General features: G+C 39.2%; 1 protein-coding gene across 1 annotated transcript; it reads left to right on the forward strand.

Moving 5' to 3' along the window:
• The first annotated feature begins 1,053 nt into the window (after positions 1–1,053).
• Positions 1,054–18,116, forward strand: cnot2 (CCR4-NOT transcription complex, subunit 2). The gene is made up of 15 exons (XM_079858629.1): positions 1,054–1,127; positions 2,201–2,326; positions 3,407–3,479; positions 3,594–3,741; positions 3,828–4,007; positions 7,359–7,435; positions 7,562–7,687; positions 7,874–7,998; positions 8,189–8,309; positions 8,791–8,947; positions 9,046–9,107; positions 9,189–9,238; positions 9,319–9,419; positions 9,525–9,669; positions 16,659–18,116. The coding sequence occupies exons 2-15, from the start codon at positions 2,213–2,215 to the stop codon at positions 16,743–16,745; spliced, it is 1,566 nt and encodes a 521-aa protein (XP_079714755.1). The 5' UTR covers positions 1,054–1,127; positions 2,201–2,212; the 3' UTR covers positions 16,746–18,116.
• Positions 18,117–18,434: the final 318 nt, after the last annotated feature.

Genomic DNA, 18,434 nt, shown 5'->3' on the forward strand with positions numbered 1-18,434 from the left:
TACAGTAAAATTACATATGTGAGGTAAACCATTTACAGTGGTGTAACTTGCAATTCTTTCAATTAACATGTTTAGCATTCTAGCATATATTATTTATATATAATTTCTGAATATATATACACAAACACACATATAAATGTTATTTTGATTAAAAGTAAAAAATTATATATGTATTATATATATTATATAATTATTATAAATTATTAAACATAATTTCAATGTAAGAATTACTTCTTTTTTTTTACAAATGGGATGGACATGACAAACAAAAGCTAAAGCCTTCTATTCAATAAATTCACAGAATTTTTTAATGCTTTTGTCTTCATTATGATATCAAAGATTATGTAGATAAAAAAATAGGATAATAATGCATTTTCACTATATTTTATGCTGCGAAAATAAGATTAGCAGCACCGAAATGGTACTATATATGCTTCCGCTATACATAGCAATTGTATACCCAGTTGCTTTGGATTTTTTGAGTAAAACAAGGTTGTAGGTTAACATTATTTAAAGAAACACCTTAAAACACCACACTGTGTGGCTGTATTTTGGGATAATGACTGGCTGACTGTACATTATCCATTATTTACATGCTGCTTTCCAGTGTTTTCGAAACAGGCCTTATACACCTATCAGCAAAAAGTTTGTAACTCCTAGTATTAAATCTTGAAAACATCCCATTTCTGTATTACACCTCAAATTATGAATTATTAATGTTACCTGCACTTGGCTGCAGATGTAAAATACACATATTCTGTAAGATCGTAAGATTTTCTGTATTCTAAGCAGGGCTTGTTAAATGGCAGACTAGAAAATATTATTATAAAATATCATAAGTGCAAAATATAAACTAAAATCAAATGAAACTGTGCTGGTGTGATGTTTCAGGTATAAAAAGAGAGTAATGGTGAGTGTAGAGTGTAATGGTGTCATTCTATTATAACATAATACATTTCTCCTGTAGAGTGTCTAATATCCAGCAGAATGGGTCCAGCACAATTTTCAGTCTAGTATGAAATAAACTGAAGGTCAAGGGGTCAGAGGGTAAAGGCTATTCCCCCAGCATTCTCGCCTGTAGGATACACAGCCATCTTGGATCTGCGAGGAGAGGGTAAATTAATGCGGTTAGTCAATTTCATTTTCACCCTAAAAAATACATTGCACAACAGGGTTTGCATCGCATATACAGGGCCAAATGAACATTTGCAGCTTTATGCGTTTATCCAAGCAGATATTTAGTAGCTGAATGAATGCAATGACACGTTTGCACGGCTTTACTGGTTTCTGTTTTTGTTCTGGAGGCCAGAGTTAGCCGACTAGCGCTGAGTGCTAACAAAAACAGTCAGCCGAGACAGGCCTAAACCATTTCAACAGATAGATACATGCATTATGTATGTCTAGATATCTAGTATAAAACTGAAATATCATGACTAATATAGATTAAGTGGTTCAATGTGTTTTGGTTTTCATTCATCTTTATTTAAGCCGAAAATGTCTAGTTAGCAGCTACATGGCTATCGGCAAAGCTAACTAGCTGACATAAATGAGAACATTTCGCGACATGCCATTGTTTATTTTACTTGTTTATCTCTGTAATTATGTTCGTAACACCATAACACATTCGAATCAGTTTTAATATTTTGAATGAAGTTACGGTGTATTGAATTGTGAGTTTGTTAAACTATCTGGCTAGTAATTGATGTTTCTTTATGGATTTAGCTGGTGTTTTAAGCTGATTTTGTGTTTGTTGTCAGGTGTCAGTTCAGAAAGCGATATTTGTTTTGTTTTACTACCATACACCAAATATCTGCTGTGTTTTGAATAGATTCATACATTATTTGTTCAACAACGTACCGAAGTAGCAGAACAATATGCTCTTATAGCATACGATTACTCGCTAAATTACAGTAAAGTTTAATCTTTCACATCCTAATTGCGAGATTTAGGTAAATTGTGCTGAAGAACAAAAAAACAGCCTGTACGTTTTCATAATGCTCTTTAAAGCAGTATATAGCCTTAGGTCTTGTTCTGCCGAGGTAATTCATTATTTATTACAAGTTCTCAGTATTGCCATATAGAGCTGGTTAATGATATGTCCACTTGATGTGTGCAAAGATAACCTGATATGATTTTGCTTCAGATATGGGTGATCAGGAACTAAATATCTTGGTTTTAACCATCTCCTCTTTTTCCGTAGGTGACAAACGGAATGTTCAGTGCAACGAGAAAGAAGTTTAATGAGGGGGTCGAAAGTGACTACCCGGATGAGAGAGACATGTACTATAGCCAGCAGACAATGTTTCCGCATCGATCGGAGAAAGACGTAAGAACAGTCGTTAGTTAATTCTGATTGTTTTGTCCATCGTGTCTAATGCTTTTGTTGACCATAGGTCCAATAGAATGACAACATATTACAGTATTATTGGCTTATTTCACATGCACTGCGAACATTTCCACTGACCTGACCATCAAAACATTTGTTAAAATGTTTTCTTTCCAAAATAATAATTCATTTTTTTTATTTTGCAATAGTCCTTCATAAATGTATATATGGTTCAAAACATTACTGATAAATTACATTACTGAAACTAATGTGAATGCCACTATAATGTCATAATTTCCAGACTTTCCAGAAGTTGGTAGCGTGCCAATAAAAAATCATGGCGGGAACAAATTATGAATACAATTTAGCTGTTTTGTTTTTCCCATCATTCTGAATGGCAACACAACAGAGATAAAGCACACAGATAAAGCATCCAATACACATCTAATGTGCGTCATAATTTGTTTTTATGTTGCATTAGTGCTGAAAAGCGTCTTTCATATGTCAGTAAGGGAAATAGAGAGAAATGTAAATGAGAAATATACACTACCATTCAATATATATTTATATGTATATATATTAAAGAAGTTAATAGTTTTATTCAGCAAGGATGCATTGATCAAAAGTGACTGTAAAGACATTTTAGATGTTACAAAATATTTCCATTTCATATAAATGCTGTTCTTTTGAACTCTCTCTCAGTGTCTACAAAAATATAAGCATAACTATTTTCAACATTGATGATAATAATAAATGTTTTTTTTAGCAGCAAATCATCATATTAGAATAATTTTTGAAGGATCACGTGACACTGACGACTGGAGTATTGATGCTGAAAATCACAAGAATAAATTACATAAAAAAACAAGAATATGAATGATAACAATAATATATTTCACTATATTACCTATCAAATAAATGCAGCCTCGCTGAGCATAAGAGACTTCTTTCAAAAATCTTACATTCTACAACTTATGGATATGTGTATATGTAAATATGTATATGAAAAAGGTTTCTAATATGTGTGTTTAATAATGTCAGATCTTGTTTACATAGTATTTGAAAAAACTTGTTTTACAGATGCTGCCATCTCCCTCGCCGTCATTGTCAGGTCAATTGTCACAACTTGGTGCGAGTTTGTATGGTCCGCAAAGTGAGTACAAGTCTTCGATCTGGCTTATATTACTGATAAGTTGTTTTGCTTTTCATAAAAGCACTTAGCACTCTGATTCTGAGCACCATTTGATCAGTGTTTCTTAATTTGTAGGTGCACTAGGTTTCTCAACAAGAGGTATGAGCAACAACAATCCTCAATTGAACCGGAGTTTAACACAAGGCACTCAGTTACCGAGCCATAGCACCCCAACCACAGGCGTCCCAACAATGTCCCTCCACACACCACCATCGCCGAACAGGTACGCCATCTCCTCCGTGTGATTTATGTTGTGTGGGATGACGTGATCTGCTGTGCTAAATCCCTGCCTTGCTGATGTTTCCGCAGGGGCATCCTTCCCATGAACACCAGGAACATGATGAGCTCGCAGGTAGGGCAGGGCATGGGCATGAGCGGCAGGACCAACAGCATGGGCAGCTCTGGTCTGGGCAGCCCTAACCGTAGCTCTCCCAGCATTATCTGCATGCCCAAACAGCAGCCAGCACGCCAGCCATTCACCATCAACAGGTAAGACTGGCCACACGCGAGTGAGCAAACACAAATTGATTTGGTAAGGCTTTTTGAGGCTGTGAGTTTAACATGTCAGTTAGTACAGTTTACTATTTAAAGAAAATTCATGTACAGAAATACCAGTGCCAATACAGTGGTCAGATTGTTGACTTCTGAAGACACTTTTTGTAATGTCGAATGCTTTCTTTTTCCACAGTAATAGAATGTCTTTAATTTATCTTTATCGTTTATGGCACGGCTCAACAGTAAGGATTGAGGGTTAGGCTAGCAGCCAAAAAAATACATTTAAAGTGTCCCTATTATGCTTTTTTTGAGAGGCTGCTCACTGTAGAGCCATGGGTCGAGTGTGAAGTCCAGCTCCCCCTCTCTGAATGTAATTTGGGTGTAATGGGTGGAGCTAGAATATCCAATCTCACCCTAATCCTAACTCCATAACTCCACCCATAACATCCAGAGAGGTGGAGCTGGACGTCATTTGCAGTGAGCACCACTGCAGTTTGTAATATAGCTGTCTAAATCTCTGCAAAGTTTCGAAGAACAAAGTGCAGGTAAATAGTAGGGATGGGTAGGCCTGTCGCGATAGTCGATAAGTCAATTAATCGCACGATAAAAAAAAATGAGCTCGATCATTTTTCCGGCCGCGATAATTCCATTTGCATGCTTGTTTGTTTTCCTCGTCTCTCTCTCTCTACCAAAGAGACTGGATGACCACTCTCGGTTCTTTAGCGTATAGGAGGAGTGAACTCTCTTCGTCTCTTGTCAGTTGCATGGTCTTTGTGTGGGGAGGCGGCGCGCGGCGCTTGTCAGTCACGTATGGGAAAGCGCCGGCGGGACTGTTTGCGGCTACTGCCGGGAGAGAGAGAAGACGCTAGTTGTGAGTTGCGACAGTGAGCCCGATCACATGAAAATGTGTATCTATACCACGAATGTTATTTCTCGTGCCATTTATACGCCAAAAATAGTTTTTGCGTGCATATGATACGCTCTTTATGGCGTGTAATACGCACGCACTCCTCACATCCTAACCAAGTATTTTCAGTGCGTAGCATACACGCAATAAAGTGCGTCTCCGTCTTCCCGACAGTACACAATCACTTGACAAAGTAACAGGAGGACAGTGCAGAATGGTGTGATATGGCTTGTCGAGGCTTTTTTTTATTTGTTTACAAAGGTCCTAACCGGCAGTTTTGCCTGTTATGGAATGTATCACTATTTATGCCTAATGTCTAAAGCCTAATGTTTAATATTTTTTGAAGTGCAATTTTGTTTACATCCATTTTATTTATTAACAGACATTTATTTTGTTAACAGACACTAAGAGTCCATTGCTTTTATTGTTTTTGGTTGTTTTGTTAATTTTTTGGATATTTAAAATGTTTTCCGTTTTCAATGTTTAATATTCTTTAGAAATAAAAGTTTATAGATCGTTGAAAAGGTGTACCTGCATTATTATGCCATTATAATTATATTAAATGAAAATGGTCTCAGAACGACAATATTATCGTTTATCGCGATAATTTCTTGGACAATTTATCGTCCAGCAAAATTTGTTATCGTGACAGGCCTAGGGATGGGCATTTCTGTCAATTTTTCATTTCGAGTACTGATATATCTCAAAACTGAGTACTCGTACTCGGGGGTGGGGCTTGTGTGGGGGCGTGGCATGTCCGTCAGGGTGATAATGAAAATAATTAAAACATTAAAAAATGAAAACATAGGCCTGTTGAAAAAAAAGAACACTGCTGGATTATTAATATCATACTTTTTTGTTGTTGAAAAATTAACATCTAAAAGGAATATGACTGTCTCAAATAACCAAATCATAGTCAATAATGTCGGGGATTGGCTATGAGCTGACGCTGAAGAGTGATTGAACACCGGTAAACTGAACCGCGTTGCTAGCAGGTTAATGAACTCAACCAAACGCATTCTATATGAGATTAATCAGGTACATACAACATGAAAATAATAATACGACTTCCTTCTGCACAAATGGATGCGAATGCGCACGTGAACTTGTCTGAATGTGTAACTCCATTGTGGATGCGCTCTTCCCGTAACAACTCTGAATCACGGGCAACTAAAGCACAAAGAATTCTATTACAATAGTGTTTTCATTATAATGTTATGCAAATGGCAGATTGGTGCATTTTCATGATCAACGTGATTCCAGGCATCACTGCACACTTTCAAATCCATATTTTCAAAAAAACATTTAGTCACAGCGATCATTGTTTTCATGATTGATCGTCGCTATCACACAGAGTACTCGTGCTCATCCCTAATAAATATTGTTATTGTCTCCTAAAAGAAAGAAGCGATTCTGAACGACCTGAAACGAGTCGTCAGTAATTACAGTCTTTCTTCCTGCATGAACCTACGTAGGTTTGTAATACTTTTGCATAATGGGTACCCGTGGTCTTCATTGGCTGCCTTTGAACAACGTCTACTTTTACCCTCAAACACTGTAGTTGTAGCAGAGACTGGAAGAGTTTGATTCGTGTTGTTGAAAAGAGGTGATGCGGCAATGTTTATGAGAAAACTAAAGTGTTTTTTGACCTTTGATGCATGGAAATATATTATAGGACACTTTAAAACAACATAAGAAGCCTTTAAAATAGCATAATAGGAGCACTTTATGATTATTACAGCATTATTTTGAAAAATTACTGTTAAAAAAGCAGCTATTACTCCACTATTCAGTCTCATATGATCCTTCAAAATCATTCTAATATGCTGATATTCTGCTCAAGAAACATTTATTATTATCAATGTTGAAAACAATTGTGCTGCTTAATATTTTTGTGAAAACTGTGATCTTTTTTTCCCCCAGGATTCTTTGATTAAATTTAAAAGAACAGCATTTTTTAAATGGAAACCTTTTGTAATACTATAAATGTCTTTACTGTCACTTTTGATCAATGTAATGTGTCCTTGCTGAATAGAAGTAGTGTGACCCAATTGCACACTTCCGTCAACTGGATCGAAACTCTCTTACACTTTCCCTGGATCAGCAAGCCATCCTTATTGTTGAGCCTTGTAAATGGACTTTTCCCATTATAACCGAATAACGGGCCTAATTTTTTTTCGCAAGGCTTGTTTTCTCTGCACATTTATGGTTGATGGGCACACACCATCTTGTTAGAATCTCCTTTCTTAAATACACACTTTGTTCCTTTGTTTATTGCTAAATTAAAGCTGATTTTATGTTAAAAAGTGGATTCTCATAATCTTAAATACATATTATGTATTTTAATTAACTTTCACCTTAGGCCAAGATAAGGCCAATCAAGACTGATTAAGACTGACCTTAACAAAAGGGTCAAATCCTCATGTGTGTCATTGTAGTATGTCAGGATTTGGAATGGGCCGGAGCCAGGGGTTTGGAATGAACTCCTTATCCAATAACATCTTCAACGGGACAGGTGAGTGCTTCATTGATCGTGCTTGGTGATGACACACCATGACAGGAAACGTGACGCTTAAATTATGTTCTAGAAAAAGAAGCATTCTATTCTCATTTTATTCTTTTTCTATCATCTGTGTGGCAGACGGGAGTGAAAACGTGACAGGAATAGATCTCTCAGAATTCCCAGCACTTGCAGACAGAAGTCGGAGGGAGGGAAACGGCAACCCAACACCGTTGCATAATCCGCTGGCTGGAAGGGCACCCTATGGTACGAGTTCATTTTACACAGCCGCATCACTTAGCAGCCGGAAACCCAAACCCTCTTAGTTTTTATGACTAAGCATGCTTCTCCTTCAATGGATGATGTGTTGTGAATGCATGACAAGTTCAGTGGTTTTATTTTTATTTTCTCACAATTACCCTCAAACCTTTGTTAAAATGTATCTCTGTGTAGTTGGAATGGTCACAAAGCCATCGAACGAACAGTCGCAGGACTTCTCGATTCACAACGAAGACTTCCCAGCCCTACCTGGGCCCAACTACAAGGACCCGACATTGAGCACGGATGAAAGCAAATCAGTCAGTACTGCCTGAATTTGATCTTTCATAAGCTTAATAGAGATGTAAATAAATAAATAATGTGTCATTGTTTTGCAGGATGGGTAAGGAATAAGGATACTTGGCTATTCAAATTTGAAGTGATGCTGTCCAGTGCTGTGACGATTGTTTGACCTTTAACTCATTGTTCTGGCCTCTGCTGTCTCCACAGAACTTGAACTCCTCAGGCAAGGGCAGCTCAAGTGCGGATGGACCCAAATTTCCCGGCGACAAGACATCATCAGCACAGAATAACAACCAGCAAAAGAAAGGGATCCAGGTGTTGCCTGATGGTGAGGCTCCCTAGCAACATTCACAGATGTATTTCAAACAACTTCCAGCTTTGAAAACATAACTGTTGAATAAAACAAGTAATGTGCTTTTTAATCAATTATTTTAAAGTATCAAGAATCTGCTCAGGCAGGTTTCAATGCACCAGTCAGGGTTTCCATTTCAAGTTTATACATTTAAAAAATATAATAATAATAATACTTCCAACCCCATGAAAAGTCATGGAAAGCAATATCTTACCCAAAAATGTCTGTCATTAATGACTCACCCTCATGTCGTTCCAAACCCGTAAGACCTTCGTTCATCTTCGGAACACAAATTAAGATATTTTTGATGAAATCCGAGAGCTTTCTGACCCCCCATAGACTGCAAGGTTATCTCATCTGATAATTGCAGGAAATAAATTAATTGGTCAGAAGATGTGGGAACCCTGTCCGTTGGAAACACTCAATCAAACTTGACATCCGTTCTCGTCTTTTATAGGCAAGGTAACAAACATTCCCTCAGGAATGGTGACGGATCAGTTTGGAATGATTGGACTCCTGACATTCATCCGGGCGGCTGAGACGGACCCTGGGATGGTTCACCTGGCTTTAGGAAGCGACCTAACAACGCTAGGACTCAACCTCAACTCTCCAGAGTACGATGCTTTAGTTTTTTGCCAAATATTGATTTCTTGTCACTGTTCTCTTTTCGTCCACACATTAATTTCTTCATTTCTGTTTTAACTCCTTGTAGGAATCTGTATCCTAAGTTTGCATCTCCCTGGGCTTCAGCTCCATGTCGACCACAAGACATTGGTAAGAGTTAATTTGACCTAACTGGTAAAGATGGCCAACTCATTTTGGCTCTTCAGTAATGAATGCAACTGTTTTTTTTAGACTTCCATGTTCCTTCAGAGTACTTAACCAACATTCACATAAGGGACAAGGTGAGGTGATAAACACTGCAATAAAACAGCATTGAAATTGTGATGCGCACCCAGCTGACCTCATAATGTGCTCTACACAGCTGGCTGCAATAAAACTGGGGCGATATGGTGAAGACCTGCTGTTCTACCTCTACTACATGAACGGAGGAGACCTCTTACAACTCCTCGCTGCCGTCGAGCTGTACGTCATGCTGATTAAGTCATTCTTTTCCCAAACATTTTTTTTTTGGTAACCAACCACAGGTGGACGTCGAGAGGTTAAATGGAACGCTTTGTTGTATTGCAGTTTCAACCGGGACTGGCGGTACCATAAAGAGGAAAGGGTTTGGATTACAAGAGCACCTGGCATGGAGCCCACGCTAAAGACCAACACCTACGAGAGAGGAACATACTACTTCTTTGATTGTCATAACTGGAGGAAGGTCGCTAAGGTAAAGATACTGAAATCGGTGTCCTGAAAGCTTTTTGTGTTGAGCTACAGAGAGTTGCTGATAGTCTTTTGCTCATATTTCTGAAACCTAACATCGGATTTGTGCCATTTCTTATGGCTCATGCCGATATCTAAGAGAGCAGCAAGATGACTGTTACAGTAATGACATATAGTGTAAATAATTGTTGTGACCAATATAATTTTTTTCAATTATACAATATGAGATAACTCTCATAAAGAGTTCACCCAAAAATGAAAATTCTGTCATTAATTACTTACCCTCATGTCGTTCCAAACCCATAAGACTTTCATTCATCTTCGGAACACAAATAAAGATCTTTTTGATGAAATATGAATTGAGTGGTTTAGTCCAAATATTCTGAAGCGACTTGATCACTTTATATGATGAACAGATTTAATTGATCAGTGAAAATAAACTGCTCAACCGAACCTGCTTGAACCATTCTTAAGACACGAGAATGAATCTCACTGGTTCTTGCTGAAGCTCAAACGTGCTGCGTAACACGAGAATGAACCTCACTGGTTCTTGATGAAGCTCAAACATGCTGCGTAACACGAGAATGAACCTCATTGGTTCTTGTGGAAACTCAAACCTGCTGCATAACACACAAGAATGAATCTCATTGTTACTTGCGCGCGAGAATGAACCTCATTGGTTCTTTGTGATTCTTTATTTAATAAACATTTTGTGTGTATAACTATTTACAACAAAGCCCAAGATCCGCCCATAAGACAAAAATAAATAAAATAAATAAATATTACAAGAAATTAACTAGGGGTGCACGATTCAGAAAATTTCACGATTCGATTCGATACCGATTTTTAGTCTCAAGATTCGATTCAAAATCGATTTTCGATTCAAAAAACGATTCACAGTATGTAAATGTAGTTGACTTTTTCCTGTGTGATTGCAGTAGACATACAATTTAAAAGAAAAGAAATAACAAATTAAATGAAGTTTTATATTACTTTGTCTTCATAAAAACTTTTGCAACTAAACAGTGCAAAGTGCCAAGCTTTGGCCAGCTTTCAAATACATTTAATTCAAGTTTAAATTAAAACTTAAATCATTTTTTTTTTTACATTTAGCTTTAAAGTGCTGTAGTCAGATCAAACAAACAATACTGCTAAATGTAGTTTAAGGAGTAGGCTATTGACGGCAAAATAGGCTACAGAATATTTCGTTCTGTATTGACAGGTGCAATTTTTGAAAATCGATAAAAAAACAAACAATAAGCCTACATTATATCTGCATTTATGTCAAAACCTAGACTTTCAAACATCAAAATGTCATTTATTAATATGAATATTCGTGTCAAAATGACATATATAAACATTCTATTTTGCTTGCGTGTCGCGAGAAAAATAGGCGTCGGTTCTATTTCATGCACGCGTTTTCCGCACGACTCGGGCCACACCTGAGACGCGCGTGTCACGCAGGCTGTGTGCAAGCTCTAACCTGCTAATGGGAGCCGAAATAAAAACAGACACGCCACACAGCCAGCCTTCCTTCTGCTCTGCTTCTGCTGCACTTCTTCTTTTGGCTATGACAAGAGTGTGCAGGCGTAGTGCAAGTGTGAATTCGATGCTGCGCCATCTATGGGAATGGCAAGCTAGACTCATTTCAGGACAATACCAAAAAAAATATATTTCAATAAAAAAAAACAAGAATCGATTTTTGGAATTCTATTAATCGATTTTGAATCGGTAAAGTTTGAATCGCGATTCATATGTGAATCGATTTTTTTGCCCACCCCTAAAATGTATCAAATAATTTTAAGCATTCTTTAACCGAATCTGCGATATTTGATAGATACAACAGAATGTCGTCAGCGTAGAGTGAAATCTTATGAGACATATTCATACAGCTTATAGAGGGACTATTGCAAAGCATTGTCTAATCGCTTGGGCCAAAGGCTCTAATGATAAATTAAAAAGCAAGGGTGACAGGGGACATCCTTGGCGAGTGCCCCTGCCAAGACGAAAGGAAGGAGAAATATGAGCACCAGTAAGAACTCTGGCTGAACAATCAATATAGATAGTTTTGACAGCTTGCACGAAAAAGAACCAGAACCAAACCCAAACTGCTCCAGAACAGACCACAAAAAATCCCACTCAAGCTGTATAGGAGTCTGCTTGTTGAATAATATGAGGAAGCCTACGTATATTGTCCATAGCAAATCTCCCCCTTAGAAAACCTGAGTGATCATACTTGATCCAAGACTTTTTCCATCAGCTTTGAATCTGTGGATGGAAGGCTAATTGGCCTGTAGACTAGGCTAGAACACTCAAGAGAATCCTTCCCTTTCTTCAAAAGCAAAGTTATTAAAGCTGTGTTTTGGTGCCTGTGCAGAGCACCTTTTTCTAAAGCAAAATTAAAATAAGTATCAAGGGAGCCACTATGTCCCATAATGTCTTCAATAACTCTGGGGGAATCCCATCTAACCCAGGGGCTTTATTACTGCTCATGGAGTCCAGGGCAGATTTCAATTCTTCATTTGTCAAAGGGCTGTCTAATATATCGCGCTGAGAATCATTTAATTTGGGAAGATTTAAATGCTTAAATAAAAATTTGTTGGGTCAGTGCTGGATTCTGAAATATACAAATGTTGATAATAGGATTCAAATACTCTATTTACATCCGTAGGATGAGTATATACTTAACCCTCATGCCTAATAGCAGATCTGCTGGCCTTAGATTCACCATCCTTCAACCTCAAAGCCAAAAGCTTAGAGGGCCGTTCTCCATTGAAGTAATAAGATTGTCTAGTACGGTTTTTGAAAAATTCAGCTCTGTGCAAATATATAGATTTTAATTCTGATTTAAGGACGTTTATTCTTTGGCTTTGATCTCAGAAAATGTACCTTTTAATTCCTTCTCTAGTAGATCAATTTGTTTTTCTAATTCGATTTTACGGCTCTCTCTACGCTTTTTACTGAAGGATGAAAAACATTTACCCCTAATAAAACATTTAGTGGGTTTCCCACAATACTTGAGGGTTAGAAGCTGAATCCCTGTTAATCTGCAAAAACTCCTTCAAAGAGCTGCGTAATTCAGCCACAAATGCACAGTCCTGTAACAAGGAAGTATTAAATCTCCAACGATTGTGTCTGGAGCCCAACGATACAGAGGTTAAGTAGTATTTATTGGGGAATAATCAGATAAAAGAAGTGGCAGAAAATCAACTTTACTTACTTCATCTATTTTGAAAGCGATGCACGTCAGCTGACTTCAAATGAGACTCTTGTATAAGGGCAAAAGAGACCTTTTTACATCTTAGATAATCTAAGCATTTGGTTTGCTTGATTGGGCTATTTATCCCATTAACATTCCATGACAATATGTTTATAGCCATAAATTATTGAGTAACAGCAATATGCAGCAATATGCAATATCCGTCTCAGTAAGGTCCTCCATGGGAACATGGGACGATTCATGCTCATTCACCTCGGATTCTCGTGACACGACTGCCTCAGCTCCCTTCAGGGAAGATTTCAGATTGAGGACGAACTTTTCAACCTCCGCTGGTGTCTCAAGAAGTGAAATCTTCCCTCGGTGAGTAACTTTCACTACCGCGGGATAGAGCAAAAAAAACGTCATTCCCAACTCAGTTAGCTTCTTCCTTGCCAATGCCATCGCTCTCCTCTTAGACGCAGTGTGAGTGCTGTAGTCTGGGAAGAAAAGCAGTGGAGATCCATTATGAAGAATTTGTCCAGCAGCAGGACTCCATTCAGGATTGCATTCCGATCTTGATACCGCAGCATCTCAAAGATGAACGTACGAGGGGTAAATTTGGTGCGCTTACCGCTGTATATACGGGAATCCATTTAGGAAGATTATTCTGTATAAATCGCAGAGGGTCATCTCCTTCTACACCCTCTTTTAGTCCCACTAGACGGACATTGGACTGGCGGCTTTTGTCTTCGATTATTGCCAACTTTTCCTGAAGGGAGTCCACTGCTAGCTTCACCTCCACGGTGTCTTTTTTTGCATTACGAAACGCTGCCTGCATGTTGTAAAAGTTATTTCTTATCAGCCGAACGTCCTCTTCCAGGACTCCAAGTTTATCTGCTTTAACTTGTCAGCAACAATGGCGTGAAGTTCCCCCCCAGGAACACAATTAGGGTCTTTTTTTTTTCCGGGGAAGCCAACGTTAATTGACGTTTTGCCATCTTCATTTGTTGCATTTGCATTTGTCATCAGAGCAACCAAAACTAACCAAGCGTTGATAGTTTTACTGAGAACAGGTAGATAGAGGATACCGAGTCAGGGAGCAGTCGAACTACACAGCCATTGCTACCGGTGGGTCACGTGATCAACCTCATTGGTTTTTATGGAAGTTCAAACGTGCTGCGTAACACGAGAATGAACCTCATTGGTTCTTGCGGAAGCTCAAACGTGCTGCATAACACGAGAATGAACCTCATTGGTTCTTGCTGAAGCTCAAACGTGCTGCGTAACACGAGAATTAACCTCATTGGTTCTTGCTGAAGCTCAAACGTGCTGCATAACACGAGAATGAACCTCATTGGTTCTTGCTGAAGCTCAAACGTGCTGCGTAACACGAGAATGAACCTCATTGGTTCTTGCTGAAGCTCAAACGTGCTGTGTAACACAAGAATGAACCTCATTGGTTCTTGCTGAAGCTCAAACGTGCTGCGTAACACGAGAATGAACCTCATTGGTTCTTGCTGAAGCTCAAACGTGCTGCTTAACACGAGAATGAACCTCATTGGTTCTTGCTGAAGCTCAAACGTGCTGCGTAACACGAGAATGAACCTCATTGGTTCTTGCTGAAGCTCAAACGTGCTGCTTAACACGAGAATGAACCTCATTGGTTCTTGCTGAAGCTCAAACGTGCTGCGTAACGCGAGAATGAACCTCATTGGTTCTTGCTGAAGCTCAAACGTGCTGCGTAACACGAGAATGAACCTCATTGGTTCTTGCTGAAGCTCAAACGTGCTGCGTAACACGAGAATGAACCTCATTGGTTCTTGCTGAAGCTCAAACGTGCTGCGTAACGCGAGAATGAACCTCATTGGTTCTTGCTGAAGCTCAAACGTGCTGCGTAACACGAGAATGAACCTCATTGGTTCTTGCTGAAGCTCAAACGTGCTGCGTAACACGAGAATGAACCTCATTAGTTCTTGCTGAAGCTCAAACGTGCTGCGTAACACGAGAATGAACCTCATTGGTTCTTGAGGAAGCTCAAACGTGCTGCGTAACACAAGAATGAACCTCATTGGTTCTTGCGGAAGCTCAAACGTGCTGTGTAACACGAGAATGAACCTCATTGGTTCTTGCGGAAGCTCAAACGTGCTGCGTAACACGAGAATGAACCTCATTGGTTCTTGCGGAAGCTCAAACGTGCTGCGTAACACGAGAATGAACCTCATTGGTTCTTGCGGAAGCTCAAACGTGCTGTGTAACACGAGAATGAACCTCATTGGTTTTTGCTGAAGCTCAAACGTGCTGTGTAACACGAGAATGAACCTCATTGGTTCTTGCGGAAGCTCAAACGTGCTGCGTAACACGAGAATGAACCTCATTGGTTTTTGCTGAAGCTCAAACGTGCTGTGTAACACAAGAATGAACCTCATTGGTTCTTGCGGAAGCTCAAACGTGCTGCGTAACACGAGAATGAACCTCATTGGTTCTTGCTGAAGCTCAAACGTGCTGCGTAACACGAGAATGAACCTCATTGGTTCTTGAGGAAGCTCAAACGTGCTGCGTAACACAAGAATGAACCTCATTGGTTCTTGCGGAAGCTCAAACGTGCTGCGTAACACGAGAATGAACCTCATTGGTTTTTGCTGAAGCTCAAACGTGCTGCGTAACACGAGAATGAACCTCATTGGTTCTTGCTGAAGCTCAAACGTGCTGCGTAACACGAGAATGAACCTCATTGGTTCTTGAGGAAGCTCAAACGTGCTGCGTAACACAAGAATGAACCTCATTGGTTCTTGCGGAAGCTCAAACGTGCTGCGTAACACGAGAATGAACCTCATTGGTTCTTGCGGAAGCTCAAACGTGCTGTGTAACACGAGAATGAACCTCATTGGTTTTTGCTGAAGCTCAAACGTGCTGCGTAACACGAGAATGAACCTCATTGGTTCTTGCGGAAGCTCAAACGTGCTGCGTAACACGAGAATGAACCTCATTGGTTTTTGCTGAAGCTCAAACGTGCTGTGTAACACAAGAATGAACCTCATTGGTTCTTGCGGAAGCTCAAACATGCTGCGTAACACGAGAATGAACCTCATTGGTTCTTGCTGAAGCTCAAACGTGCTGCGTAACACGAGAATGAACCTCATTGGTTCTCGCACATTAAGCGATCATGCTCGAGTTTCCGTTTACCACAACTGATGTGTGTTGATGATTGTTTATATGTGAATAAAAGCCTAAATTCAATCTGTTCATCATATAAAGTGATCATGTCTCTTCAGAAAATTTGGACTAAACCGCTCATTTCATATGAATTAGTTTTACGATCTCTTTATGAACGCTTTGAAGCGTCAAAGTGTTAGTTGCGTAGCTGTCAAAGATTTTCCTTCGTGTTCCGAAGATGAACGAAAGTCTAACAGGTTTGAAATGACATGAGGGTGAGTAATTAATGACAGAATTATATTTGTGTTTTAAATGCATTAAAATGAATTGTAATAAATATTGTTTAATTTGATCAAAAGTACTTTTTATGGGATTCAGTTTATTTTCACACGTACATGGCAAAAATGTTTGAATCGATCTGCTGCAGTGTGAACATTGATTAAATATTACTCATTATTTACAAAAACTGAAAACGTGGTGCACCTTGAAGTACTTATTTGACCAGTTGTGCAGTTACCTGTCGATGCTGATAATGACAGAATGTCATTATTATACTGAATGTTCAAGTGAAGTGCATGTCATATATATATATATATATATGTGGCTAGACGTCAGCTCTGTGCTTTCCTCTCGTCTCTCAGGAGTTTCACCTGGAATACGACAAGCTAGAGGAGCGGCCTCACGTGCCAACCACCTTCAATTACAATCCGGCCCAGCAGGCCTTCTGAAGCTGCGTCCATCAGCACCCGTGAGCTCTAGGAGCGATCGGCCAGAGACAGCCAGCCGACCTGCCCGACCACAAAAAACCTGGTTTTATTCCTCAACTGTCTGGACAAGAACTGCGGGAGGGGGAGGGGAGGGTGGCAGGGGTCTCCACCTTGAGAACTGGGGGGGAGGGACCCTGCCTTACAAATTATGTGCTGCCCGAACACAGAAAAACACTTCTATATATTTTCATTCTGTTTTTAAATTCCCCTCTTACGTTTTTTTTCTTCTTCTCCCTCCATTTCATTTCGAGCAGGGTCAATGTTTTGTTTACTCCTCTGATGGAAAGCCCCTTTTGGTGTTTGCCTGGAGTCTTTGAAGTTGCAGTACAGCACACAAACACATCCATTGGTATTAAAGAGAAAAAAAATAAAAATACGCAGTTCGCGCTTTGTTTTCCGAAGCGCGCTGCGCTAACAAACAGGACAGACACAAAGACAAATCCAATACATGTGAATACACAAGGGCAAAAAAATGCAATGTTCATTGTTGCACTATTTAGTAATAAAAGAACACAAAAATTGTTTTCTGCTTTTTTTTTTAATGTGGGAAAATCGCTCCGCTCACATCGTTGTCTGGAAGGACGCGCGGCCCTGTCATTAACATCATGGAGGTGCTTCCCCCCCCCTCTTTTCTTTCGTTTGTCATTCCTTTGCTCCATCCACCTGCGTTCCTCATCCCGAGCTGTTTTCTGCTTAGTTTCAATAAAACCCAATCAGACTGTTTCAGTGACCGTTGCTGGGCACAAGCCGCGGACCAGGCGGTTGTGAGCTTATCAAGAAACATTGTTCCAGAATGAATACAAACCCTTTTCAGTCTTTGTTACGATTTTGTAATAAACGTGTACATTTTTTTAATTTTTTGACATCACATGAATAAAGATATGTATGTATGAATGTGTATATATATGATATATATAGATAGATGTATCTATATATATATATACATTACGTCTATTTTGGAAGAAGTAACTATGCTTGACCTCGTTTTTAGGAGGTAAACAGAAATGGCATTATGTGGTAGAAGCAAAAATGCAAAAGACAAAAAAAATTAGTGACAGTATGTTGAGCTGCCAGACGGGGAATCACGTTTGTTACCCTGTGCACTTAAAGACCAATTCAACTAAACGAATAAAGGCGACACGGAGGGCCTACCGAGGACATCTGTATTCCGGGAAAAAACCACGGGGGTGGAGACATTTCAGCTGCAGCTATTTGAATAGAAGCATTTCGTAGGAAAGGGAAAACCGATAGTACGAAAAACAGACCAATCTTGTATTTTCTGACCACATTTAAGGCTCCCTTTCTTTGTAATAAAGCAGAACGGCTTTCCTGAACCAGTGTTTGGACTCTGTATGGGACGGGGTTGTGTGGGTGAGACCGCACTTACAGTACCAGCATGCTGTTTGTAATCTCTCTGTAATGCATGACTAAAACTAACATGCCTTTTCCTGTTTCACATGAGCAGACGGTTTGTTGTTTTTCCTCCAAGTATTTTAATAAAGATGCCATGAGGTTAATGCACACAAACTACTTACAAGCGGTCAAAATAGACAAGAAAAATCAGATGGAATGTCACTGCTGTGTAGTGTGCTTTCCGATCACTATGAATACTGTAAGACAGCAGAAGCAGCTTTAAGGCAAGTGCAATTC

The sequence above is a fragment of the Squalius cephalus genome, assembly GCF_949319135.1.
Source record: "Squalius cephalus genome assembly, chromosome: 23".
NCBI classification, from domain to species: Eukaryota; Metazoa; Chordata; class Actinopteri; order Cypriniformes; family Leuciscidae; genus Squalius; species Squalius cephalus.

Bases quoted from the DNA above. Each gene is read 5' to 3' on its own strand.
- cnot2 (XM_079858629.1), top strand. From the start codon at position 2,213: ATGTTCAGTGCAACGAGAAAGAAGTTTAATGAGGGGGTCGAAAGTGAC. The intron at 4,008-7,358 runs GTAAGACTGGCC...GTGTCATTGTAG, and splicing joins CAGCCATTCACCATCAACAG to TATGTCAGGATTTGGAATGG. The intron at 7,436-7,561 runs GTGAGTGCTTCA...TCTGTGTGGCAG, and splicing joins TAACATCTTCAACGGGACAG to ACGGGAGTGAAAACGTGACA.